Source organism: Maylandia zebra, linkage group LG3 (genome assembly GCF_041146795.1).
Source record: "Maylandia zebra isolate NMK-2024a linkage group LG3, Mzebra_GT3a, whole genome shotgun sequence".
Classification (NCBI taxonomy): Eukaryota; Metazoa; Chordata; class Actinopteri; order Cichliformes; family Cichlidae; genus Maylandia; species Maylandia zebra.
This window is the reverse complement of record NC_135169.1, coordinates 25,742,058-25,768,495: the sequence shown is the minus strand read 5'-3', so window position 1 is coordinate 25,768,495 and position 26,438 is coordinate 25,742,058. Positions and strand designations below refer to the sequence as shown.

The following is a 26,438-nucleotide window of genomic DNA, read 5'->3' as shown; positions in this document are numbered from 1 at the left end:
TGTCAAGTCCAAACATGCAGGAAACCCATCAGGAGCAATTCTTCCAAACCACATTAGGCACGTGCTGTAAAGTCATTTACAACTTGCATGTTTTTCATGTCTTTTTGTTCATGGTCTCATCACTGACTGGTTAGTGGACTTTCCCACATGCCACTCAAGTGTGCTTCAAGTCCAGTCCACTCCCTTGTAATGTGCTTTTGAGCAGAACCTGCAACTGCTGGAGAATTGATTAAGGTACTGCTATGTTGGTCTCACCAAGGCTGCAGAGTGACAAGAGTATCCTTGATTTCATGACAGTGGAGCAGTCCCATATGGTCTAGCGGCTAGAATGCCTGGTTCTAACCCAGCAGCACGAGCACGACAGTGGCGCATTACCAAACCAATCCCATATGGTCTAGCGGTTAGAATTCCTGGTTTTCACCCAGGCGACCCGGGTTCAACTCCCGGTATGGGAACATGTCTTTAATGTGCCCACAAGCCAATGTGTTCTTTGTGTTAATCCCACGATGGATTAAATGGGGCAAAGTTGTTGGCTGAAGGCAAACATCAGGTAAGGCTAAGCACATGGCATAACGGTTCAGACCGGGACTGTACAGTCTTCAGTGATGAGGATGTACACAAGCAGGCCTGCAATTATGAGCGGCGAGTCAAGGTGGCTGTTTATGTGAAAATCAAATGAGCTTCTTTGAAACAAGGGTGGGTGCATTAAGGTTACGTCTTTTGCCATCTTACAATGCTGTGATTGCAACCGTTCCTTGACTCTCTGTGAATGGTGATCCTGCCTGTTGATCAGTGCTTATGACAAGTTGCATATCGACAATGATGAAACTAAGCCAAGAGCCCATTGTTAATCAGGGTTGATGAACAGGTTTTAACCAGGACAGGCAGATGTTTTTGTGTCCAAAAAGTATTAAACGTGTTTTTCTACAACAGTAAGAGCATCACTGAATGTTCTGAGCTCCTATTTTGTGCTGCACTTTTTCAAGTTTTACTGTCTAGATTTTTGCGATGAGGTGCTCACTCGCAATGGTGGCATGACCGAGCGGTCTAAGGTGCTGGATTTAGGCTCCAGTCTCTTCGGAGGCGTGGGTTCGAATCCCACTGCTGCCATAGTCTTCAGGATCTTTTCGTGTTTCTTCCATCCCCTACCAATAAATTGTAAGGGCTGCAGTGGAACTCAAATCTGTTACAGAATGTCTGTCAAGTACAATCAAGCAGGAATCTCATCAACAGCAATTCTTCCAAACCAGGGTGATGTTAGGTGTTGTGCAAGTTTTCCATTCAATAAAGCCTCCAGACAAGCGGTCAGTGGTAGCTAACATTCTTTAATAATAACAAGAACAGAAGCCAAGCTTGGTGAAGGAATGCATCATTGCGGGGCAGACGATGGGCAGAGTCCCTAACTGAGTCTAGCATGGCCTTCAGTTACATACCTCTTACAGGAACTAAAGGCAGTACACAGCTGTTTTCACACCTTTGGTACCCCCACCCCCAAAGAAAGTTTCACACTCCCTTGCAACCTCTTACAGTGGAGAAGGAGACAAAAGACTCCTCCCCCCACTCTGGGTCCTTTGTGTGTGAATGCTTCCCTCAAACATCCTGAGATACCATCTGTTACCAGTATGAGTGTGAGAGACATGCTGAAATCCAGTGGCACCAAGGTATTATACAACCACAAAGGGACCATGAGTATGTTAAGCTGTTTTCAGATGTGCGCTGCTATTTAACCCTCCGCACCCCATGACAGCAACGGACAGCCAGGAGTGTTTGTAGGTGAATAACATCAACATTTGACAATAATATTGCTCGGTTATGATAGTGAGGTGAGCTGTTGAGGATATCTGTTGGTAGGTGCTGTTCCTGACAATGTAGCTGCTGTTAGCAGAAACTTCTATAAGCTTTGGAGGTAATGCCACCAGACTTGGTCAATTACCCAGAAAACTCTATTGCAATGTGTGACTATAATAAAACTCGGTGTTGCAATGTGTCATTGAGAATTATTTGGAGGAATTTGGAACATCCTAAAAGGATTCTCAGGAATCTGGAACATTCTAATAGAACTCTCAAAAATCCTAAAATAGCTCTTGTGAATTCGAAACATTCTAAAAGAATTCTCAGGAATACAGGGTTAACTTTTGATACTTCTTTTTAAATACTCTCATTTCTACCTTTCCCTAGCCCATCGTTGTAAATAGGAATATCTTTGTAATAACTTACTTGGTTACCTTGTGGTACAAATGTAACACGAGTGTGTGTTACATGAGACTACGTTCTAGCCCTAGTTCCATTTCAGTTAATATCTGTTGAATACAATTTACAGATGTTCAAGAAATAAAACTCTCAAGTCCAATCCACTTCAAGTCCAACTTCAATAGAAGAATCAGAGCCTTCCAGAGACGGTCTCACGTCTCTCATGGTCAGTGATTTTGACCTTTCACTAATGATGTTGAAGTACAGATAGGCAACAATAGCTTCGGCTTTTGTAAGGCATCAGTGGAGAAGAAGATTAACAGAAGAGTGAGCAGGATATTGTTTGTTTTTATAATAATGCGATTAATACATGAATAAAAGAAATTCTTTTGCAAAAGTCATTTACAATGTGCAGGTGTTTCATATATTTTTATTCACAGTGTCAACACTGACTGGTTAGTGGCTACTCAAGTGTGCTTCAAGTCCACCGCATTGTAAGGTGTTAGATTGTGTGGTCTAAGGATCTGGGTTAAGACTCCAGGCTCCTCACACATATGGGTTGAAATCCTATTGCTGCAATAAGAGTTTAACCAGGGCAGGCAGATGCTATTGTATCCAAAAACATTCAGGCAAGTATTAAACATGTTTTTCTAAAACAGCAAGAGCATCACTGAATGTTCTGGGCTTCTATTTTGTGCTGCACTTTTTCAAGTTTTACTATCTAGATTTTTGCGATGAGGTCCTTACTCGCAATGGTAGCATGACCGAGCGGTCTAAGGTGCTGGATTAAGGCTCCAGTCTCTTCGGAGGCGTGGGTTCGAATCCCACTGCTGCCATAGTGTTCTAGCGGAAAAGTTTTCTTTCTTCCATGCCTTACCAATAAATTGTAAGGGCTGCAGTGGAAATCAAATCTGTTATAGAATGTCTGTCAAGTCCAAACATGCAGGAAACCCATCAGGAGCAATTCTTCCAAACCACATTAGGCACGTGCTGTAAAGTCATTTACAACTTGCATGTTTTTCATGTCTTTTTGTTCATGGTCTCATCACTGACTGGTTAGTGGACTTTCCCACATGCCACTCAAGTGTGCTTCAAGTCCAGTCCACTCCCTTGTAATGTGCTTTTGAGCAGAACCTGCAACTGCTGGAGAATTGATTAAGGTACTGCTATGTTGGTCTCACCAAGGCTGCAGAGTGACAAGAGTATCCTTGATTTCATGACAGTGGAGCAGTCCCATATGGTCTAGCGGCTAGAATGCCTGGTTCTAACCCAGCAGCACGAGCACGACAGTGGCGCATTACCAAACCAATCCCATATGGTCTAGCGGTTAGGATTCCTGGTTTTCACCCAGGCGACCCGGGTTCAACTCCCGGTATGGGAACATGTCTTTAATGTGCCCACAAGCCAATGTGTTCTTTGTGTTAATCCCACGATGGATTAAATGGGGCAAAGTTGTTGGCTGAAGGCAAACATCAGGTAAGGCTAAGCACATGGCATAACGGTTCAGACCGGGACTGTACAGTCTTCAGTGATGAGGATGTACACAAGCAGGCCTGCAATTATGAGCGGCGAGTCAAGGTGGCTGTTTATGTGAAAATCAAATGAGCTTCTTTGAAACAAGGGTGGGTGCATTAAGGTTACGTCTTTTGCCATCTTACAATGCTGTGATTGCAACCGTTCCTTGACTCTCTGTGAATGGTGATCCTGCCTGTTGATCAGTGCTTATGACAAGTTGCATATCGACAATGATGAAACTAAGCCAAGAGCCCATTGTTAATCAGGGTTGATGAACAGGTTTTAACCAGGACAGGCAGATGTTTTTGTGTCCAAAAAGTATTAAACGTGTTTTTCTACAACAGTAAGAGCATCACTGAATGTTCTGAGCTCCTATTTTGTGCTGCACTTTTTCAAGTTTTACTGTCTAGATTTTTGCGATGAGGTGCTCACTCGCAATGGTAGCATGACCGAGCGGTCTAAGGTGCTGGATTTAGGCTCCAGTCTCTTCGGAGGCGTGGGTTCGAATCCCACTGCTGCCATAGTCTTCAGGATCTTTTCGTGTTTCTTCCATCCCCTACCAATAAATTGTAAGGGCTGCAGTGGAACTCAAATCTGTTACAGAATGTCTGTCAAGTACAATCAAGCAGGAATCTCATCAACAGCAATTCTTCCAAACCAGGGTGATGTTAGGTGTTGTGCAAGTTTTCCATTCAATAAAGCCTCCAGACAAGCGGTCAGTGGTAGCTAACATTCTTTAATAATAACAAGAACAGAAGCCAAGCTTGGTGAAGGAATGCATCATTGCGGGGCAGACGATGGGCAGAGTCCCTAACTGAGTCTAGCATGGCCTTCAGTTACATACCTCTTACAGGAACTAAAGGCAGTACACAGCTGTTTTCACACCTTTGGTACCCCCACCCCCAAAGAAAGTTTCACACTCCCTTGCAACCTCTTACAGTGGAGAAGGAGACAAAAGACTCCTCCCCCCACTCTGGGTCCTTTGTGTGTGAATGCTTCCCTCAAACATCCTGAGATACCATCTGTTACCAGTATGAGTGTGAGAGACATGCTGAAATCCAGTGGCACCAAGGTATTATACAACCACAAAGGGACCATGAGTATGTTAAGCTGTTTTCAGATGTGCGCTGCTATTTAACCCTCCGCACCCCATGACAGCAACGGACAGCCAGGAGTGTTTGTAGGTGAATAACATCAACATTTGACAATAATATTGCTCGGTTATGATAGTGAGGTGAGCTGTTGAGGATATCTGTTGGTAGGTGCTGTTCCTGACAATGTAGCTGCTGTTAGCAGAAACTTCTATAAGCTTTGGAGGTAATGCCACCAGACTTGGTCAATTACCCAGAAAACTCTATTGCAATGTGTGACTATAATAAAACTCGGTGTTGCAATGTGTCATTGAGAATTATTTGGAGGAATTTGGAACATCCTAAAAGGATTCTCAGGAATCTGGAACATTCTAATAGAACTCTCAAAAATCCTAAAATAGCTCTTGTGAATTCGAAACATTCTAAAAGAATTCTCAGGAATACAGGGTTAACTTTTGATACTTCTTTTTAAATACTCTCATTTCTACCTTTCCCTAGCCCATCGTTGTAAATAGGAATATCTTTGTAATAACTTACTTGGTTACCTTGTGGTACAAATGTAACACGAGTGTGTGTTACATGAGACTACGTTCTAGCCCTAGTTCCATTTCAGTTAATATCTGTTGAATACAATTTACAGATGTTCAAGAAATAAAACTCTCAAGTCCAATCCACTTCAAGTCCAACTTCAATAGAAGAATCAGAGCCTTCCAGAGACGGTCTCACGTCTCTCATGGTCAGTGATTTTGACCTTTCACTAATGATGTTGAAGTACAGATAGGCAACAATAGCTTCGGCTTTTGTAAGGCATCAGTGGAGAAGAAGATTAACAGAAGAGTGAGCAGGATATTGTTTGTTTTTATAATAATGCGATTAATACATGAATAAAAGAAATTCTTTTGCAAAAGTCATTTACAATGTGCAGGTGTTTCATATATTTTTATTCACAGTGTCAACACTGACTGGTTAGTGGCTACTCAAGTGTGCTTCAAGTCCACCGCATTGTAAGGTGTTAGATTGTGTGGTCTAAGGATCTGGGTTAAGACTCCAGGCTCCTCACACATATGGGTTGAAATCCTATTGCTGCAATAAGAGTTTAACCAGGGCAGGCAGATGCTATTGTATCCAAAAACATTCAGGCAAGTATTAAACATGTTTTTCTAAAACAGCAAGAGCATCACTGAATGTTCTGGGCTTCTATTTTGTGCTGCACTTTTTCAAGTTTTACTATCTAGATTTTTGCGATGAGGTCCTTACTCGCAATGGTAGCATGACCGAGCGGTCTAAGGTGCTGGATTAAGGCTCCAGTCTCTTCGGAGGCGTGGGTTCGAATCCCACTGCTGCCATAGTGTTCTAGCGGAAAAGTTTTCTTTCTTCCATGCCTTACCAATAAATTGTAAGGGCTGCAGTGGAAATCAAATCTGTTATAGAATGTCTGTCAAGTCCAAACATGCAGGAAACCCATCAGGAGCAATTCTTCCAAACCACATTAGGCACGTGCTGTAAAGTCATTTACAACTTGCATGTTTTTCATGTCTTTTTGTTCATGGTCTCATCACTGACTGGTTAGTGGACTTTCCCACATGCCACTCAAGTGTGCTTCAAGTCCAGTCCACTCCCTTGTAATGTGCTTTTGAGCAGAACCTGCAACTGCTGGAGAATTGATTAAGGTACTGCTATGTTGGTCTCACCAAGGCTGCAGAGTGACAAGAGTATCCTTGATTTCATGACAGTGGAGCAGTCCCATATGGTCTAGCGGCTAGAATGCCTGGTTCTAACCCAGCAGCACGAGCACGACAGTGGCGCATTACCAAACCAATCCCATATGGTCTAGCGGTTAGGATTCCTGGTTTTCACCCAGGCGACCCGGGTTCAACTCCCGGTATGGGAACATGTCTTTAATGTGCCCACAAGCCAATGTGTTCTTTGTGTTAATCCCACGATGGATTAAATGGGGCAAAGTTGTTGGCTGAAGGCAAACATCAGGTAAGGCTAAGCACATGGCATAACGGTTCAGACCGGGACTGTACAGTCTTCAGTGATGAGGATGTACACAAGCAGGCCTGCAATTATGAGCGGCGAGTCAAGGTGGCTGTTTATGTGAAAATCAAATGAGCTTCTTTGAAACAAGGGTGGGTGCATTAAGGTTACGTCTTTTGCCATCTTACAATGCTGTGATTGCAACCGTTCCTTGACTCTCTGTGAATGGTGATCCTGCCTGTTGATCAGTGCTTATGACAAGTTGCATATCGACAATGATGAAACTAAGCCAAGAGCCCATTGTTAATCAGGGTTGATGAACAGGTTTTAACCAGGACAGGCAGATGTTTTTGTGTCCAAAAAGTATTAAACGTGTTTTTCTACAACAGCAAGAGCATCACTGAATGTTCTGAGCTCCTATTTTGTGCTGCACTTTTTCAAGTTTTACTGTCTAGATTTTTGCGATGAGGTGCTCACTCGCAATGGTGGCATGACCGAGCGGTCTAAGGTGCTGGGTTTAGGCTCCAGTCTCTTCGGAGGCGTGGGTACGAATCCCACTGCTGCCATAGTCTTCAGGATCTTTTCGTGTTTCTTCCATCCCCTACCAATAAATTGTAAGGGCTGCAGTGGAACTCAAATCTGTTACAGAATGTCTGTCAAGTACAATCAAGCAGGAATCTCATCAACAGCAATTCTTCCAAACCAGGGTGATGTTAGGTGTTGTGCAAGTTTTCCATTCAATAAACCCTCCAGACAAGCGGTCAGTGGTAGCTAACATTCTTTAATAATAACAAGAACAGAAGCCAAGCTTGGTGAAGGAATGCATCATTGCGGGGCAGACGATGGGCAGAGTCCCTAACTGAGTCTAGCATGGCCTTCAGTTACATACCTCTTACAGGAACTAAAGGCAAGTACACAGCTGTTTTCACACCTTTGGTACCCCCACCCCCAAAGAAAGTTTCACACTCCCTTGCAACCTCTTACAGTGGAGAAGGAGACAAAAGACTCCTCCCCCCACTCTGGGTCCTTTGTGTGTGAATGCTTCCCTCAAACATCCTGAGATACCATCTGTTACCAGTATGAGTGTGAGAGACATGCTGAAATCCAGTGGCACCAAGGTATTATACAACCACAAAGGGACCATGAGTATGTTAAGCTGTTTTCAGATGTGCGCTGCTATTTAACCCTCCGCACCCCATGACAGCAACGGACAGCCAGGAGTGTTTGTAGGTGAATAACATCAACATTTGACAATAATATTGCTCGGTTATGATAGTGAGGTGAGCTGTTGAGGATATCTGTTGGTAGGTGCTGTTCCTGACAATGTAGCTGCTGTTAGCAGAAACTTCTATAAGCTTTGGAGGTAATGCCACCAGACTTGGTCAATTACCCAGAAAACTCTATTGCAATGTGTGACTATAATAAAACTTGGTGTTGCAATGTGTCATTGAGAATTATTTGGAGGAATTTGGAACATCCTAAAAGGATTCTCAGGAATCTGGAACATTCCAATAGAACTCTCAAAAATCCTAAAATAGCTCTTGTGAATTCGAAACATTCTAAAAGAATTCTCAGGAATACAGGGTTAACTTTTGATACTTCTTTTTAAATACTCTCATTACTACCTTTCCCTAGCCCATCGTTGTAAATAGGAATATCTTTGTAATAACTTACTTGGTTACCTTGTGGTACAAATGTAACACGAGTGTGTGTTACATGAGACTATGCTCTTGCCCTAGTTCCATTTCAGTTAATATCTGTTGAATACAATTTACAGATGTTCAAGAAATAAAACTCTCAAGTCCAATCCACTTCAAGTCCAACTTCAATAGAAGAATCAGAGCCTTCCAGAGACGGTCTCACGTCTCTCATGGTCAGTGATTTTGACCTTTCACTAATGATGTTGAAGTACAGATAGGCAACAATAGCTTCGGCTTTTGTAAGGCATCAGTGGAGAAGAAGATTAACAGAAGAGTGAGCAGGAGATTGTTTGTTTTTATAATAATGCGATTAATACATGAATAAAAGAAATTCTTTTGCAAAAGTCATTTACAATGTGCAGGTGTTTCATATATTTTTATTCACAGTGTCAACACTGACTGGTTAGTGGCTACTCAAGTGTGCTTCAAGTCCACCGCATTGTAAGGTGTTAGATTGTGTGGTCTAAGGATCTGGGTTAAGACTCCAGGCTCCTCACACATATGGGTTGAAATCCTATTGCTGCAATAAGAGTTTAACCAGGGCAGGCAGATGCTATTGTATCCAAAAACATTCAGGCAAGTATTAAACATGTTTTTCTAAAACAGCAAGAGCATCACTGAATGTTCTGGGCTTCTATTTTGTGCTGCACTTTTCAAGTTTTACTATCTAGATTTTTGCGATGAGGTCGAGGTGGGAGGCGTAGCTGCTGTGCCGTGGCGAAGGTGGAGGTCCGGCGAATGAGGTGGCGGGTGTGTGAGCGAGGAGCGGAGCGGCGAGAGAGCGAGCGGCTGAAGCGTGGCGTGAAACGTCCACTCTCCGCGGCAAATGCGCTGGTGCAGGTGAGGCAGCAGTTGGTTGAACACGGCGTCTCCTAGGCCCGCCCAGAGCCAGGCGAGTCCCCTTGAAGACGTGCTCTCTCTCCGTAAAGAGCCGCTGTTTTTCCCTGAGCTCCTCTGCCCAACGGGAAAGCGCTGCCTCCCTCCGCTCGTAGAAGTCCAAATCCGCTGGGTTCCAATCGTGTCTTCGTGGCACGGGTCGTGTCATTCTGTCAGGCGTTGTGTGGAGGCGAGGAAGAAGGAACCCAAACGCAGGACTCGCGGGTGGGTGAAGACTGGTGAAGGTTTATTATAAGGAGTGGATGAACAGAACAGAGGTAGGAAATGGCTGGCTGGACGACGGACTGAATGACTGACTGAAAGACTGAATGGCTGACTGAATGGCTGGCTGAACGCAGGCGGAAACGACAACATAACATCAATGACACGACAAGGGCTGAAGGGAAGAGAGGGCAGGAAGTGGAACAGGCAGTGAACGTGAACTGAAAATACTGGGTCAACGACCCAGAAACCCTGACACAGACAAGAAAAAACTGTCACTGCTTCATACAAGTGTGTCATACATTTTTTGTTCCATAACCCCATCAACTTTTTTCTATATATTTCAATTATGCATGTGAAGTGGCTCAGGTCTGTTCCTGGCCTTGTTTTCAGTGTAACATACATTTATAAATAAGATCCCAAGCATGGGAACATCTCAGGATCCCCCAAGAAGATGTGGAGCATATAATTTGGCTTGAGGACTTCTGGAGTTGCTATGCCTTGTTTTCTGAGGCATATAATGAGAAGCACCAAGTCTACTGTAGAGGACATATTTTTGTTTTGTTTTTTTCTAATTCAGATTTCTTTTGTTTTGCCACATACTTTTTAGTTTTACTTGTCACTTGGTTAGATGTAGGACGAGATCATCATTGGGATTAAAAACATAGTTCATTAACAACACTCAGCATTTCTTTGTGCAACCAGCTCAACAAAAACTAAAAGCCATATTAGAATTAGTATCACAAGTGCAATAACATTTGTTGTGGCCTGGGCTCCTTCATCACAAAAACCACTGACATTGGGTTTTTTTGCCCTAAGCATCAATAAGCATCAATTTCTGCTGAAATGTTTAGAGTATTTGGTGTAAACACCATTAAAGGATGGAACCATCTTGCCTTGGATCAAAAGTTTGTTGTTGTTTATGTAACAGTGTGGGTGATTTTCCTTTTGACACCCTTGGTACCAATTGAACATCATGTAAAAACATCACAACCCACCTGATTACTACTGGAATGGAAGGATGATACACAATGATACATGTCACAAGACTCATCATTTCAAGACTGATCATTTCAAACTGGTTCCTTCAAGATGAAACCAGAGGATTCACATCATGGATGTGATTCTGAAGCAACTGTGTGATGCTCTCGTGTCAATATGGATCAAAATCTCTGAGGAATGTTTCCGGCACCTCTGTGAAATTGTACCATGAATAAGGTAGTTATGAAGGCAAAAACAGACTCATTTAAATAGTAGTAAGTCATAAATAAATCCAGTACACCGATAATTAAATGAGTATTAAAATCTATGCACTCACTTCAGTTATTCAGTTCAGCTCCTATAATGACTGCACAAAAATTCTTTAGAATGGCTTTAAAATTGCGCAACTTTATTTATGGTATTAATTCACTTTTTCACATCACCAAAGCAATCTTTCTATTCTGTTATAGACTTTGTCACATTCCATACAGACTGTAAAATAAGTCATTTTTGAAGACTGTACAAACCATTTTATATTATACAACTTTTTCAGGGTCAAACTCAAACACTTTTTAAGTATTTTAAAAGTCCATTTTAAAGCTTTTCCCAACACATTACCCAAAAAGAATGCATGTTTCACTTTGCATCACCTCAGTAAGACCATGTGAAAATTAAAACAAATCATCCTATGCACCACACAAAAATACTCCAAAAGGAAAAGGTTGCCTATAGTGTATAAACTCAAAACACACATTTCCCTTAAAAATTAAGATGTACAAATGTGAAAAAAACAACTTGTTAGAGGTATTCATCTCCTGATGAAAATAAAAAACAACCCCACAAAACAAGAAAACTGCACCAAATACCACAAAACAATACATGGTAAGTTCAAATTAACTTTTTTATCGTTCTTTTATTGAGTCTGTTTTATCCTTTTGTTTGGTGGCATGGTTTGGTCAGACCTCTGTCACGGAGAAAAACTCTCTAAATCAGATAGTGAGATGGTCCAGTCGTCTGATAGGTGAACCACAGTCTTGTTTAGCCTCCCTGTACTCTAAGCAGGTACAGAGGATGGCTTTATCAATCCTTAAAAATGGTTCCCATCCTCTAAGGGGAGAATTTCAGCTTCTTCCCTCAGGACGGAGGTTTCTATTTCCGAGATGCAGGACAAAGCGTTATAAAAATAGCTTTATCCCCGTTGCTGTCACTGAATTAAATAAGAACTGTTTTTGATTCGAAATATTAAAATTACTATATATGTGCCACAGTGAGGTTTATATCTTTATTAGGTATGTGTGTTTTTGAAGGGATGCCAAATGCTATCATTTTTTCTGTAAAGCAAATTTACCTTGCCTATGGGTATAAATAAAGTTACCTTGACCTTGACATATAAGACTAACAATGCACAAGCATCTATCTAACACCTGTTTATTTAATCTATCATCTGTGATATTATTATGTAATTGTTCATTATAATGTATTGTTCGTTTCCCTTAAATAAACAGGCAGCCTTAAAGTATGAAATATTCATATATGAAAACACATATAAATTTGTATATTGTCTCAGTTGGTAATAGTGTCCCACAGGCCTCAATGTGAGTTTAAAGCCATTTCTAATGTTTAAGGTGTGCTCACGAGAACAGATTTTGAGGGAAAGTCAGGGAACCTCAGTAGCACAAAAAAGTGGCTGTTCTTTGTGCCCATATGGATCAGTCCCTCATATTACCATTATTATCGCCCCTAAGGTGTTGCCAAATGAACCAAGATAATATTTGAAAAAGCTGCAGAAATACACAAAAACATAAACTTTTAATTTTACTTGGTAACAACTTCGCTTTTAGCCTTTAATCAGAAAGCCTTAAGTTGGGTAGTTATATATAACAGTAACTCACATTACTGCTACTGCTATGTAATGTTAGTTCACAGCATATTTCATAAATTACCATACCATAACTAACTGCTTTACTAGCGTTGCAATATTGCATCACGCGCAATGAATTTCAATAGTTTATCCTGCGAGTTTGCTAGCTAGCAAAAAAGTAGTAATAATTATAAAAATTAGCATGTGTAACGTACACATAGTTGAAAATTATTTACTAGGACTTAAGCAAACTCCCCCATTCTGAAAAGGTACAAATCATTTTGCAGACCTTTCAGGTGAATTTGGTCGTTGTCTTATCCAAGATTTGTATTTGTCCTTTTCCAGCAAACGCTCATTAAAAACTGCAACCTCCAGGCTTGTTATTGCACTCATTCCTGACTGTTCGGGGCGGGTGTCACACACTGAAACAGACATGCAGAGGTGCAAGGCAGCCCAGGTGGAGAAATGTTGTTTTTAGAATTTGCGACTCATTTTATTTCTCTATCTGATAAAAAACAAACAAACGAACAAAGAACTATTCAATCAGACAGTCATTTGTTGTGAATGAAATAGAGTTACAGTTTCAAGCAGTTTTAAGCACCACATCTGAAATTCAAGCACTTTTCAAACCTTGAAAAGACAATATTAAAATCCAAGTATTTTCAATGATTTCAAGCACCCATACAAACCCTTGATATTACATCATAGAAAAAATATAACAAATAAAGGCAAAATCAGTTAAACGGTATTTTACTGTATATCATTTAATGTAGCAGTGGTTGAAATAAAATACCCCCCCCAAATCCACAGTCCAGCATAGAGCGGCTCAGTGAATGTCGTCTGGACTCTGTGTAGCAGGGCCATGGTGTCAGAGACGCTGTAGAAGCACAGAATACCTGCTCTGGGATTCAGATAGACTCCAATTTTAGAGGAAGAAGGACCTAAGAGGCGAGTTGTCGTGTTGTTGTGTCTGAATTTATAACTGTCCTTGTAACAATCTAATGCCCAAGAATTATTATTGCTTCCAAATGCAGTTTGATCCAGTTTATTCTCATTCTTATATGTTACGGCTACTGAAAGTCCTTTCCCTTTCCACTCCACTTCCCAGTAACAAGGTCCAGTCAGACTCTCTTTACTCAGGACCTGCTGCTCAATGGAAAACCTGTCTCTGTTCTTAAGACAGGAATTATCTGGATCTTGAAGCATGTCTGTAACTGTTCTGTTCTGATTAGACAGGAAGAGTTTTCTGTGAACTATATCTGGATCCAGCGTGAGTTGACATGAATGTTTTAAAAAGTCATCTCTGGTCTTAGGATCACTTTGTGGCAGCAAAACATCCACTGACCTCACTGTCAGAGTGATCTTCCACAGTTCATCACACAGAAATGCTTTGAGTTTATCTCTAGCTTCTGATATCACCATTTGAAGACTCTCAAAGTACTTAACCTGACAGATTTTAAAGCTTGGTGAATCTGTAGAGTCAATGAATACGGGCATTGTGGAGTAACTTAGTAGAAATTCGGTGTGGTCCTCTGTGCGTGAAAGCTGCTTCAGCTCCTCTTCTTTCCTCCTCAGCTCAGCGATCTCCTGCTCCAGCTTCTTCTGAAGCTCTTCGACTCGACTCGTTTCATCTTTCTGCTGGGATCTGATCTGCTGCTTTAAATTTGAGGCGTTTTCTTTGATGAAACTCACCAGCTCATCAACAGTCATCTCAATGTCCTTCACTGCTGTATCAGCAGACAGTTTGATCCCCTCTATCTCTTTCTCAAGTACTCCTCCTTCCTTCTTTCTGGTCTGGATTCTCCGCTGGACTTCTTTCAGAATTACCTCCAGGTCTTTCTCTTTGTCTGCCCTTTCTTTTTCAACTGGAACTGTTTCATGTCCTCTATGTTTATTTATCCAGCAGAGACAACAGACACACATTTGATCAGTGCGGCAAAACATCTTCATCACCTCATTGTGAACTGAACAGGTGTTTGCTTTCAACACCTTGTCTACCAGCTTGTGCTTTTCAAAAGCAGGGGAATCATGGATAGGCTGGAGGTATTTCATTTTCTCTACCAACTCTGCTAACATGGTGTTTTTCACCAGAATAGGCCTCGGTGTGAAAGCCTGTCTGCACTGAGGACAGCTGTGGATTCCTTTTACATTCTCTGCTTTCCAGTAGGTTTCAATACAGCTCATACAGTAGTTGTGTCCACAGGGAATAGTCACCGGATCCTTGAGTAGATCCAGACAGACAGCACAGCAGAATTGTCTGTCTTCCATCTTCTTTCCTTGTTGTGCAATTATGTGTGCAGAGGTGAATGCCAAAACTGTTTCACTGTCAGTGAAGAAGTGTGTATCAGGTTAGTCTTCATTTCAGAAAAAGGTGTAGTTTGTGAAACTCGTACCTACCAGTCTTAATAAATCTTTTTATTGTTGAGCAGCAAGAACGTAAAGTGAACTGTGGGAACAGGTAAGCTTTTAATGTAGATTTCTGTATTAAGAAATATTTACGAACATGAAAATAATAGACGCCACAATGAAGAGTGCAACAAGCTGTTACAGTTACTGCAGGAAATACTAAAAACAAATCCCAGTCACAAGAGCACCAAGACATATTGTGCAAATTAGAATGAGCAAATGCAACAGAGGTAAAGCTGCAGCTTACTGGAAATCTAAACCCAAAACAGCACAAGTATACTTGAGGAACAAGTACAGGGAATATGTCTCCTACTTTACCTTTTTTGGAATTACTTTGGTTGATATATGGTGTCTCCTTTAAGGTAGTGGAGCAAGAGATAGTCAGCTATGCAGTCAGATTCAGACAGAGAGGATGGTTGCTTTTCCTAAAGATGACATACACTGAGTCAGTGACGTGTTTCATCAACACAAAAACAAAGATGCAAGTTGAAAAGATCTCGAGTGCACCACAGCACCACAATTAAACAAACTAGACTTTGTTCCGAAGCCTCTCTTACCTGCCGACATGAGTCCACTCACCGTCCCAGACAAAGAGAACTTGTCTTCACACTTCACACTTCTTATATAAGGAGGAACAACATTCCTCCGCCCAGATTCCAACTGTCACTTGAAACGTGTCATCTTCACCACCAGTTTGGCAGAAAATGTTGCAGAGCAGCTCATGAAGAATAACAACATAGTTTTTAAGGGTAGTTGGCGCAGGTGAAATTTAATACCTCCACGGGTACGTCATCTGTACCAACTGCCTTTTCGGTCTTTATATATTTGGCAGTATTTACATATGGTTACATATTCGCCATGAGGACTAAGGTGGGGGTTGTCCTGTTAATTTACACTCATCAGGCACTTTATTAGGCATACCTTGGTAGTACTTGATTTTTACCCCGTTTTGTCTTCAGAGCTGTCTTTATTCTTCATGCCATAGATTCAAGCTGCTTGGAGTTTTTGGTCATATTGACATGATAACATTAGACAGTGGCTGAATATTTAACGCCTGCATCCATGTTGTCAGTCTGCTGTTCTACCACTTCCCAAAGGTGCTCTGTTAGATTGAGATCTGGTGACTGTGAAGGCTATTTGAGTACAGTGAACTCATCGTCATGTTCAAGAAACCAGCCCAAAATGTGCCAAGAAAATATCCACCATCCTGAACTGTTGATGCAGGGCAGGATGGATCCATGGTTCCATGTGGTTTACACAGGAATTATGACTCTACCATCTGAATTCTACAAGAGAAATTCTCAATGACTAATCAGACCAGGCAACAATTTCCTCCAGTCTTCTTTTGTTTAACTGTGGTGAGTAAAATCCATCTTTTTCCAAATGACTGTCAAAGATCAAGCCTCTTCTGTCCAAACACAACCTTAATACAGGCTTTTATAACCTCTAGTCTTGATTACTGCATGATTACTGCAATGCAATGCACTCTTTATCAGAATCAGGAAGGCCTCCATTGCTCGCCTACAGCTGATGCAAAACGTGACTGTCCAATTTTCATCTGGAAAGCAAAAGTACATCACTCCAATTTTAGCTTTCCTTCATTGGCTTCCAGTTCGTTTATCAATCCATTTTAAAATCCCTTTATTTGTCCTTAATAATTGTGCCCCATTTTATTTGTCTGAGCTGCTGCACCCATATGTGCCACCTTGTTCTCTCAGGCCAGTGGTATGGTAAATATATATATATGTACATACAATCCAATTTATTTACTTTACCGTCACTTGGCACTGACATCACAAACAGAAGGAGAAGTGAGGACTTGTAGATTGTAACTGCGAGCCGATCCCTTATTTTCTTTTACTTTTAAATCTAAATGATCCAGATTGGTGACTTATAAAGAAGTCACCCACTGTTCTTTCTTAGTCATAGTCATTTATGAAGGCAACACTTTGGACATAGTATTTATTTCAGTCTTAAAAGTTTATAACAACTTCCGGATAACATAAAATGGAAACAAAACAACAAAAAGAAAAAAAAAATGCACATTTTTTTTTAATCGCACCCCAGGCTGACACAATTAGAATTCATAAAAGCAGATTTGAAAAAAAAAACAAAACACACAAAACAAACAAACAATAAAAATCACAGGGAAATATTTCACCCTCCCCCAAACAGCTCGCATAGCTTTACAGTACATCAGGAATCTGTACGCTCAGACCTGTGTTACCACACCATGAAGCCTGAACACTTTATCCAATTTGGGATAGAAATTCAAGCCAGTAAAAGTGGATTTGAAAGTGTTGGGAACAAAGGCAGCCCCTTCAAACTACATCAGGATCTTTTTATAGAAAATTCCCAGCACCTGGAAATGTAAGAAACACAAAAAATGTCCCTGTTTTCTAATCAAATAAAGAAGAATTTATCTGAACTTTATTTTCTCCGTTTCCCGTGTTGATATTCGTAACAATTTCCAATCATTCAACTAGCTGAAAGCAAATCCCCTTTATTTCAGTGGAACAATACAAAAGGTTGAAGCATTGGCATTGTTAATATCACATAAGACTGTTATAGTTTCATGAAAATGTCTGTTTGCGTTCAGTAGTAAGCTTAATTTTTTCATGAAATGTAATGTATGACCGTTTCGTGGTTAAAAACAACAAACAAGCTCTCCACAGCCGAATAAAGTTTATATACTTTTTAATCCTCTTTTTTCAAATATATATTTATTATATATAAAATACTGTTTCATTCATAAAAGCCTTACTTTGTACAATATCTGAGTCAACGTGCGTTAAGTGAATGTGTGAGCTAAGAAGAACCTGGAAAATCGCCGTGCATAACAAACAGCTGGTAGTGATTCGAGCTAATACACTAAAAACAAAAGTGTTTTACACAATATACACATTGTATTACTTACAAAAACAAAAAAATAAGCAAAAGAAGGCGATATGGTTAGCAAAGAGTGGGAGACAGCAGGGTTATCACTACGAAATGTAACGTAAAACAGAAAAAATAAGAGCGAGAAAGAAAGGGTGATTGGTAATTTTTTTTAAAAAAGCAGTCATTCTCACTACAGAAAGCTCATCGTCAGTGCATCTGTCATCATGGATGTTCCGAAGTCAAAGTGCCGATTTGGTAACTGTGAAAACCATCAACTCCTTATCAAAAACAAAATAAAATCAAAAGTTACTCTGTCACATTTTTGCTGCACCAACGTGTCAAACGTAATTTTTGGGGGGAAAAGGGGGAAAGGGAACAAAGATCCTTCTGGGAAAGAAGGGAAAAGAAAGAAAAATGCAGTTTTGTTGTCACACATCCATCGTGGCACCATGAATTGAATATATTCTGCTTTCATTTTGAGGTACTTCTTAAGACAAACAAAGACTAAATGTAAGATTTGTTTACGTCAGTTTTTTTCTTTTTTTTGTCTTTTTCTTTTTTTTTTAAGCTGTGTTGCACAGTAGCACCATTGTTTTAGTTGTAGTTTGTTTTTCCGGAAGACAATGCACCATTGGAATTCCAACTCATCGTGACTGCCCCCACCCGCTGCCACACTTGTCTACTGTACGTCCAATCGTCTCTCGTCATCGATGGGCGTCTCTCCACCTCCTGGCAGTGGTGTGTTTGCTTGGTGGCATGCATGCCGTTACGTGCGCTTCATGCAGACTGCACAGCGGCTCACACGTGTCCGTAGGCTACCTGCCTTGTAGGTCTCAGACTGGGGCTTTCTGTAGGAGCCATAAGTATTAAGATGGTTAAGAGAGGGTTGATTTGTAAGTACTGCATTATACACATTCATATATACATTCATTATACACATTATTAGGTACATATGTTCAGCTGCTCATTACTGCAAATATTTATTCAACAGCAACTAAAATTAGGGAAATAAACATGGCAAAGAAGAGTCGCAAAGAATTTCAAATTGAGCAAAACGGGGAAGAAATGTGATTTAAGCAACTTTGAACATAGCATGGTTGCTGGAGTCAAATGATCTGGTTCTAGAGTTTTAGAGACAGGTGAACTACTGAGATTTTCCTGCAAAACTCTAGTTTTTACAGAGAATGCTCTGAAAAAGGAAATATCTATTGAGCGTTCCTATCAGCTCAAACCCGTCTGGTTTTAAGCTGATAATAAGGCAAAGTTAACTCAAATAACAACTCATTGCATCCAAAGTTTGCAGAAGAACGCCTCTGAATGAGCTCCAACGGCAGAAGACCACACCAGCCAGATGCCACTCGAGCCAGCTAAGAACAGGAAACTGAAGCTACAAGTCACATAAGCTCACCAAATTATTCAACAGAAGACTGGAAAAAATCTGCCTGTTCTAATGAGTCTTAATTTCTGCGTCACTATCCAGATTTTAGGGTCAGAAATTGGTGTAAATAACATAAAACCATGGATATATGGTGTGAGGATATTTTCTCATCAATAAACTTTCCCCTTTACAGACGTTTGCACATGAATCCACACCTGAACATCTCAGAAGTTTCCACGGTGGCCAGCCAGAAGCTGTAGGAGTTGGCATAGAAGTTACATGTCCCTCTGCCGTGGCACTCGATGAAAGGGGAGCTGCGGAACTCCTCCAGGCAGGAGCCGGGGGAGGCGAGCGCCTGACCGGAGCCCTCTGCACCCGCACTGGTGTGCTGTGGGGAGAGAAAGAAGAATTAGAATTGTAGAGAATTTGTTTTTTTAGTTTTCTTAATTAATGAACTCCTTCTGAAAGGGGAAAAAGGCAGAAGATGGGGGGTGCTGGTCACATGTGCTGTGCTGGTGTAGTTGCAGAGAGGTGTCTACCACCAACCCAAATCATAGCAGTCGACAGATTTTAGTCCCACAGGCCTAGTGACCTCCTGGCAACCACTGGTTGCTATGGAGGAATGTGTATTGCTTGCTTGGTCTCAAAGAGGTGCACAGTGCTGCACTATAAACTTGTGTGCAATTGTTTGGGTTGCTACCAGACTGCAGCTGTTGCCTAGAATTTGAATAGACGTTTTTCACTTACTAAAGGTTGTCCTATCATGGCAATCAACTTTACTTCAAAATGTGCAAAAGGGACCATTTGGTAGCAAAATGGTCTCAATTTCAGTTTTATTTCTATAGTGCCAAATCACAACACGACGCTACTACTGCTACCACTCAGCGAGCAGCAGTGATACTTTTGCGACACAAATGGAAACAAACTGAAACTGAGTGTTATTACAGTGTGGCTCTCACTTTGTAAAATATGATTAAAATAGACAATAAGGAGGGTTTGTTATAGGACATGCCAACCATCTGACTGACTAGTCACTGCCATGTGAGAGTACAGCACGCTCAGTTTTTCAGTCTGATCCACCCACCGTTTGTCATGTCCAATCTCAAAAAAAGCAAGATTGTTTTCTTGATCTTTTAAAGACAGTTGATGAGGAAAACCAATTACTGTAATTTACCGGTACAGGCTCCTGTATTTTGAAAACAGAAATACACACTATGCTACTCAGCTTTTGTGTATCGGCAAAAGGATTTGGGGTTTTGGAAAGCAAGGTTCTGCTAGGAGATCCAGCCAGTATGAGATTTTAGCCAAGGTGGGGATGGAAGTGTCTGAGTGTGTGTTTGTTTTTTTGCGTGTGTTATTTCCTACCATCATAAAGGAGTATCCAATCCACAGTACTTCCCAGTTTTCAGGGCAAGAAGGAATCTGGATAGTCTGACTGTGAATTGCAATCACCATGGCGGGAGCTTCACAGACTCTACATCTGGATGCACAAACATAGGAAAACACAAGATTTACACACTTCCCTGAATTCGACAGTACTGCCCTTCCCTCCTCCCGTCATACCTGCTGACATGAGGCCTGATATTCTCTCCCACGAAGGGGGCCATGTTTTCGGGCATGGGTCTGTCCGTTGACAGCCAGTAGGAGTAGTCGTTACGGGATGCGAAGTTGCAGACGTTGTTGATATTGCAGAACATGAAGGGCATGGTGCTAAATCTGCGCAGGCAGCTACCGGCTGTGCCTGAAAGAAGACGGTCAGTTATATGAACTGCTTTCTGACAGCTGTCTGATACAATGCAACTTCTAGGTAAAGCCTACCAAGGTCCTGTCCGTGTGCCCGCTCGTTGCCCTGCACGTACAACAGAGAGTATCCGTTATAGATAAACTTAGTTCCAGTGGGGCACTCTGGGTCATCGGTGGTCTGGCTGTGGCGGGTGATGAGGAAACCGTGAGCAGCAGAAACTGATCCTGGGACACCGGGAGGACCTTGTGGGCCATCCGAACCACGGGGACCAGGGTTGCCAGGCTGACCTGTAATAAGGGGAATGTCTGTATTAGCAATGAGAAGCCTCAGGGCAGCAACAGTACCAGTATCCACAGAAACATCAAAATCTCAGCTAAAAGCTCACATAACCATTCCTATGACTTCCAAAGCAAAAACAACAAACAATTAAAAGAGCAGCTAAACAAAAAGGTGTAAACAAAAAGCAGAGATTCCCCCGTTCACCTGACAGCATGTACATGGACAAACAATGTCTCTGCTGAAAACAGACATCTCTCAGATACCAACACTGCAAACTCTCATCATGTTCCAACCAAACGTCACTAAACCAACAGCAAAAGAAGAACAAAATTACATTAATGTTTGAAAAACATTACCATGAATTCTGTCTAACCTTTAATCTCAAAACTTAAATCCATCGTGATAACAGCACATTTCCTCAATAACTCCATTTCCAAGTGTGCTTTGAGAGAAGTTTCCCATCAAAAATAACCATGTTCCACCTTATTAGCTTATTTATGCACAAACACATTACATGCAAGTTCACTACTGTGTACAATTGTAAACTCCAGCAGTTTTGTCCTTCCACAGATAACATCCATATGTTGATTCATGGTTTTCTTGAGTTTCTGGTCTACTGCAGCAAGGTGTAATAGAGAACAAAATAGGCCATATCAAATCCTTTGTATTTTTGTTCCATCCGAATTTCCTTATTAGCTTGTTCGCTTTATTTTGATACGTAGACATTTTCAAGCAGTAACATCACAAAGAACCCTGGGTCCTAATAGGTTAAACTTCTTCTTTTACCAGCTGCTCCCTTTAGGAGTCACCACAGCTGATCATTTGCCTCCAATTCCAGCCTATCTCTTGGACCGTCCTTTGTCACAACAACCCTCTGTGTATTCTTCTTCACTACATCCATGAAGCTTCTCTGTGGCCCTCCTCTTTTTCTTCAACCTCCATATTCATCCTTTGTCCAGTATATCCTTTTATATCCAGTAAATCTTTGATCAGCAAATAAATAAAACTTTTGGCCATGACAGTACATACACTACTAATAACGTTTACTCTTTGTTTAACCAGGGATAACATATAGAGTAGGTCAGTGATGAGACTCTCTGCCTTACTTACCAGGCTGACCTGCCGGACCAATGTCTCCCTTCCTGCCGGCAGGTCCGTTGAAGCCAGGAGGACCATCGCTCCCAGGTCCACCAGGGTCACCTTTGATGCCTGAGACCAGGAGGCAGGAGAGGCAATGACTCCATCAGTTTTTTCCACCTTAGATCATTTTACTCATCACGTTCACATTATATTAGCCCGCATATAAAATTGTCATGGTTTCTATATTGTACAGCACTTGTGTGAGAAGAGCCTGTGAAAAGGGTTGTATACTTTCTGAGTCAAAGATAATTCATGACAAAATGTGTGACTTACAAAGTATTGCTTTTACTTTTAAAATTCACTGTGTAATCTGTCCCCTAGCATTATGGAAAATGTTCAAAATATTCGGCCTCGCTATCAGAAGTAATAATAGTACAAAACCTTATTTTAGGATCACAGATGTGGCCAAAATTTACTCCGAGAAATCATATTGTCAGTATTTATGGAAATACAAAATCCCTATTTAATATGTATTAAATGCAAAAATTGAAAACCTCTTTCCTCAAAACTATAAATATCTGTAAAAGTACAGTATAGATAGCTTTGTAGGAAGTGCTTCCCCTTTGAGAAGAGCAGCATAATCATTTGATCCTGATCCTGTGTCTTTTATGTTATTTTTATCAGTTCCCATCATAGAAACTATATTTACTTACCTGAGCCTCCAGGTTGGCCAGGCAAACCAGGTGGTCCTGGAGAACCAGGTAGGCCCTGAAGACCTGGGGGTCCCCGTTCTCCCTTTAGCACAATGGGAGGCGAACCTTCACCGGGATCACCCGGAGTGCCTATTAACACGAGAAAATTCTCCTGTTAGCGCACTTGTCTGGGGGTGAGGCGGAGGGAGACAAAATAAAGCAGCAGCACAGATTTTTCTTTTGAAGGTAGTCTCACGTCTCTTCACTCTAGAAGAAAAGGATAACATGTTGACCTACCCCGTTCTCCAGGTAATCCACGATCTCCAGGAGGGCCACTGGGGCCAGGATATCCAAGATCACCCTTCAATCCTGATAAAAACAAATCTTTAGGCTCTGTTCACAATAAATGCTGAAGACTAAAATATGTTTTTGTTTAAAAAAAGAAGCACAAATAATGTTATTGTGAACAAACCAGGGAATCCAGGAACACCAGGCTGTCCTGAATCTCCCTTTATTCCAGCGGGGCCAGTAGGACCAGGTATGCCCTGAGAAGAAAGGGTTGTAGAGATATTGTGAGCTCAGCTAACGAAGGACAAAGAAATACAGATGTGCATTCTTTTGGAGAAGATAATGAAGTAAATGTAAAACAGGGTGTTACCGGATTTCCTGGAAAACCAGGATCTCCCTTCTGTCCGGGGATGCCAGGAATTCCAGGCATGCCAAGAGTACCCTTTTCTCCCTTAACGCCACCAGTTCCTGGGAGTCCACGAGGACCTTGTAGGCCAGGTGAACCTTCACACGCAGAGAATGAAAGGTCAGATGTGATAACATAAAAACAACACAACATTGTTGATTATGTGTTTTTTTTTCCCCCACCAGGGTTTTGATCACATTTGGATTTTAATTAAGCAATTAAACAAAACATTTTTGGCTGATTTACTTTTATGCTTTCTTATGGGTCTTCTTCTGATGTGAAAAATTCTTTGCCCCCTTCCTGATTTCTACGTTTTTTTGACACATCAAATTGTAATATCAGACAAAGATAATCTGAATAAATACAAAATGCAGTTTGTAAAGATTCGTTCAATTTCACTAGTCACACCCAGGCTGCTGAAATTACTTAAATCAGTCTGGAAAGGTTTACAAAGGCATTTCAAAGGCTTTGGGACTTCCCAGGGGTGGTCGACCTATCAAAATTAATCCAAGAGCGCATCAATGACTCATCCAGGGCGTCACAAAAGAACCCAAACAACATCTAAAGAATTGCAGGCCTCACAGTTCAGAGTTCATGATTCAACAACTGGGCAAAAATAGCATCCATGAGGGAGTTCAAGGAAAAGACCACTGACCAAGAAGAACAAAAGGCTCACACATTTACAAAAAGACATCTTGATGGACTTCAGTCAGATTGAGATGCTTTGGCATGAAGTCAAATAAGCTGTTCAAATTTTGTAAACTCTCCAATGTAGCTGAATTAAAACTTTACTCCAAAGAAGAGTGGGCCAAAGTTCCTCCACAGTGATGTGAAAGAGTCACTGGCAGACATCACAAATACTTGATTGCAGTTCTTGATTGAAATGTTTGGAAAATTAAATCATTATTTAAAAACTGCATTTTGTGTTTATTAAGATTATGGTAAATGGTAAATTTACCATTTACACGGGTGATGGCAGCTACGTTGTAGCCACAGCCACCCTGGGGCGCACTGACAGAGGCGATCTTTATTATTATCTTTGAAACATGTAAGTGTGAAAAATGTGAGAAAGTATTTGCGTGGTTCTTTCTTTAAATCCTTTGGGAAACCTTGCAGACACCAAACTGAAGAGTTTTATTTTCAGACTGTGTGTTACAGGTGTAGTAATGGTGAACCCTGAGACTGATTACTGGTTACTATGATTGCCTCATTTGACAGAACAGGATAAACACACATGTATGTTACTGGTAACTAAAAATCATGGTAGAGAAACATTTTAAGAAGATCTTCAGGTAAAAACAATCCCGAAAAACAGTAAACTTGCAACTTGACTGTGTGTAGGTTTTTATGGTTATAAGTCCTGGGCGAACTGTCCTGTGGGGTAAAGAAAGGATGAACTGAACACTCAATTTATAACATAAACCGTCACACAAATCCAGAGGTTAGGGCCGGGGTTAATTCATCTTCAGATCATTAACAGTTTTGTCATACAGTTCGGTCCCAATGTTTTTGGACTATTACACATTTTTGTACTCTTGCCTCTGCACAACAACACAACTACTGTATTTTCCGCACTATAAGAGGCACTAAAAATCCTTTTATTTTCTCAAAAATCAACAGTGCGCCTTATAATCCGGTCTCAGATCAAGAGCTTTTTCTCTCTTATGTACTTTTTTCTTCCCATTACACTGGTACAAGATTTTTCCCCCCAGAGCTGTGCAGACACTTTTAGATGTTTTCTGGCAAACTCTAATCTTCTTATATTAGTATTCTTGACCTGGCTTAATGTTGTATTTGTCACAATATATGAAGGGAACAGGCCTCACGGTGCAATTGGACTGCTTTTCAGTCAATTGTTCAATTACTTTTGAGCCTCTGAAAAATTTGGGTCTGTGTATAAAAATGACTTCTGAGCAGTCATTGCAAAAAAATAAATAAATAAAAAAATTAAACCCATAGAGCTAAAGCTGAAAATCTGCACTTCGATTACATATTGATTATCTGATTCAAAACCCACTGTGGTGGTGCACAGAGGAAAAGTGAAGTGGATTCACACTTTTACATGCTTTGAACTGAGAGAAATTGATGTGAACTAACCCCGACCCAGCATGAAACTCAGTTTATATGGTTACATGTATCAAACCCATCAAACCACTGGAGTCTAACCTGGAGGACCTAGGGTTCCCAGAATTGCCAGGCAAACCGGAGCCGGGATAAAGGAATGGGGCAACAAAGAAGAGCAGGTTTAGACAGAGGTAGGCATCAGTACAGAAACACAGTCATACCTGACAAAGAAAGAGGTATTTCTCCTTTACTGAATAAACCATGGGGGCTATTCGGCTTGATTTAATTCATGCACAATGATGTGGTATGTTAGCGTAAATGCTAGTTGTCTGCTTTTAAATAAGTTGCTGTTAAGCTTTTACAAATGACACTGAAATGTATTCATATTTGACATAATTTTTATAGTCAATCATTAACATGAGAACCAACAACAAACTAAGATAATGTTAACTGGCACTGTTAACCTTGTTTAAGTAACTCTTTGATAAGTGACAGCAGGATTACCATATGCCCTGTTTTTTAACCAGTGAGGTCTTCAACCAGTTATTGGTTTTGGGCTTTTTAACAGGTTTTGCAGGCAATAACAAAACTATAGCTAATAGCCTAACAGCCTTATCTTTCAAAGATAAAAAACAAAACCCCATTAAACTACAATATATACTCAATACATAATGCTTAAATATAATCATACACAATGTGAAAACGACTAAGGTGAGTTAGTTATATGATGTGTTTTTGTATTTAAATTCTGTGGTGCTGATACATTCTGAATTTGCTGCAGCACCTACATGTGACCCAGATCATC

At 40.9% G+C, this 26,438-nt stretch overlaps 2 protein-coding genes and 7 non-coding genes across 9 annotated transcripts in view; 7 read left to right on the top strand and 2 right to left on the bottom strand.

The window, feature by feature from the left end:
• Positions 1 to 383: 383 nt before the first annotated feature.
• Positions 384 to 455, top strand: trnae-uuc (transfer RNA glutamic acid (anticodon UUC)). Its single transcript has one exon. It is a non-coding gene; the product is annotated as a tRNA-Glu (tRNA).
• Positions 456 to 1,028: 573 nt separating this feature from the next.
• Positions 1,029 to 1,110, top strand: trnal-uag (transfer RNA leucine (anticodon UAG)). The gene has a single exon. It is a non-coding gene; the product is annotated as a tRNA-Leu (tRNA).
• Positions 1,111 to 2,944: 1,834 nt separating this feature from the next.
• Positions 2,945 to 3,026, top strand: trnal-aag (transfer RNA leucine (anticodon AAG)). Its single transcript has one exon. It is a non-coding gene; the product is annotated as a tRNA-Leu (tRNA).
• A 473-nt stretch (positions 3,027 to 3,499) lies between these two features.
• trnae-uuc (transfer RNA glutamic acid (anticodon UUC)) lies at positions 3,500 to 3,571 on the top strand. The gene has a single exon. It is a non-coding gene; the product is annotated as a tRNA-Glu (tRNA).
• Positions 3,572 to 4,144: 573 nt separating this feature from the next.
• On the top strand, positions 4,145 to 4,226 carry trnal-uag (transfer RNA leucine (anticodon UAG)). The gene has a single exon. It is a non-coding gene; the product is annotated as a tRNA-Leu (tRNA).
• A 1,834-nt stretch (positions 4,227 to 6,060) lies between these two features.
• trnal-aag (transfer RNA leucine (anticodon AAG)) lies at positions 6,061 to 6,142 on the top strand. Its single transcript has one exon. It is a non-coding gene; the product is annotated as a tRNA-Leu (tRNA).
• Positions 6,143 to 6,615: 473 nt separating this feature from the next.
• Positions 6,616 to 6,687, top strand: trnae-uuc (transfer RNA glutamic acid (anticodon UUC)). The gene has a single exon. It is a non-coding gene; the product is annotated as a tRNA-Glu (tRNA).
• A 4,256-nt stretch (positions 6,688 to 10,943) lies between these two features.
• LOC101472133 (tripartite motif-containing protein 16-like) lies at positions 10,944 to 15,436 on the bottom strand. The gene is made up of 3 exons (XM_004575386.3): positions 15,380 to 15,436; positions 15,141 to 15,247; positions 10,944 to 14,739 (listed from the first exon to the last, which is right to left on the bottom strand). Exon 3 carries the CDS (start codon positions 14,682 to 14,684, stop codon positions 13,167 to 13,169), a length of 1,518 nt encoding a protein of 505 aa, XP_004575443.1. The 5' UTR covers positions 14,685 to 14,739; positions 15,141 to 15,247; positions 15,380 to 15,436; the 3' UTR covers positions 10,944 to 13,166.
• Positions 15,437 to 16,770: 1,334 nt separating this feature from the next.
• Positions 16,771 to 26,438, bottom strand: part of col4a5 (collagen, type IV, alpha 5 (Alport syndrome)) — a 62,791-nt gene continuing 53,123 nt past the window's right edge. The window contains exons 40-49 of the mRNA XM_076881529.1: positions 23,534 to 23,667; positions 23,348 to 23,420; positions 23,173 to 23,244; positions 22,897 to 23,025; positions 22,214 to 22,312; positions 20,899 to 21,111; positions 20,644 to 20,821; positions 20,446 to 20,560; positions 19,296 to 19,468; positions 16,771 to 18,550 (exon numbers count right to left, since the gene is read on the bottom strand). Of these exons, the coding sequence (XP_076737644.1) occupies positions 18,469 to 18,550; positions 19,296 to 19,468; positions 20,446 to 20,560; positions 20,644 to 20,821; positions 20,899 to 21,111; positions 22,214 to 22,312; positions 22,897 to 23,025; positions 23,173 to 23,244; positions 23,348 to 23,420; positions 23,534 to 23,667 (1,268 nt within the window). The 3' untranslated portion in view covers positions 16,771 to 18,468. The remainder of the gene's footprint in view (positions 18,551 to 19,295; positions 19,469 to 20,445; positions 20,561 to 20,643; positions 20,822 to 20,898; positions 21,112 to 22,213; positions 22,313 to 22,896; positions 23,026 to 23,172; positions 23,245 to 23,347; positions 23,421 to 23,533; positions 23,668 to 26,438) is intronic.

What these genes read in the sequence shown, in the direction of transcription:
- LOC101472133 (XM_004575386.3), bottom strand. Translation starts at nt 14,684, where the DNA reads ATGGAAGACAGACAATTCTGCTGTGCTGTCTGTCTGGATCTACTCAAG.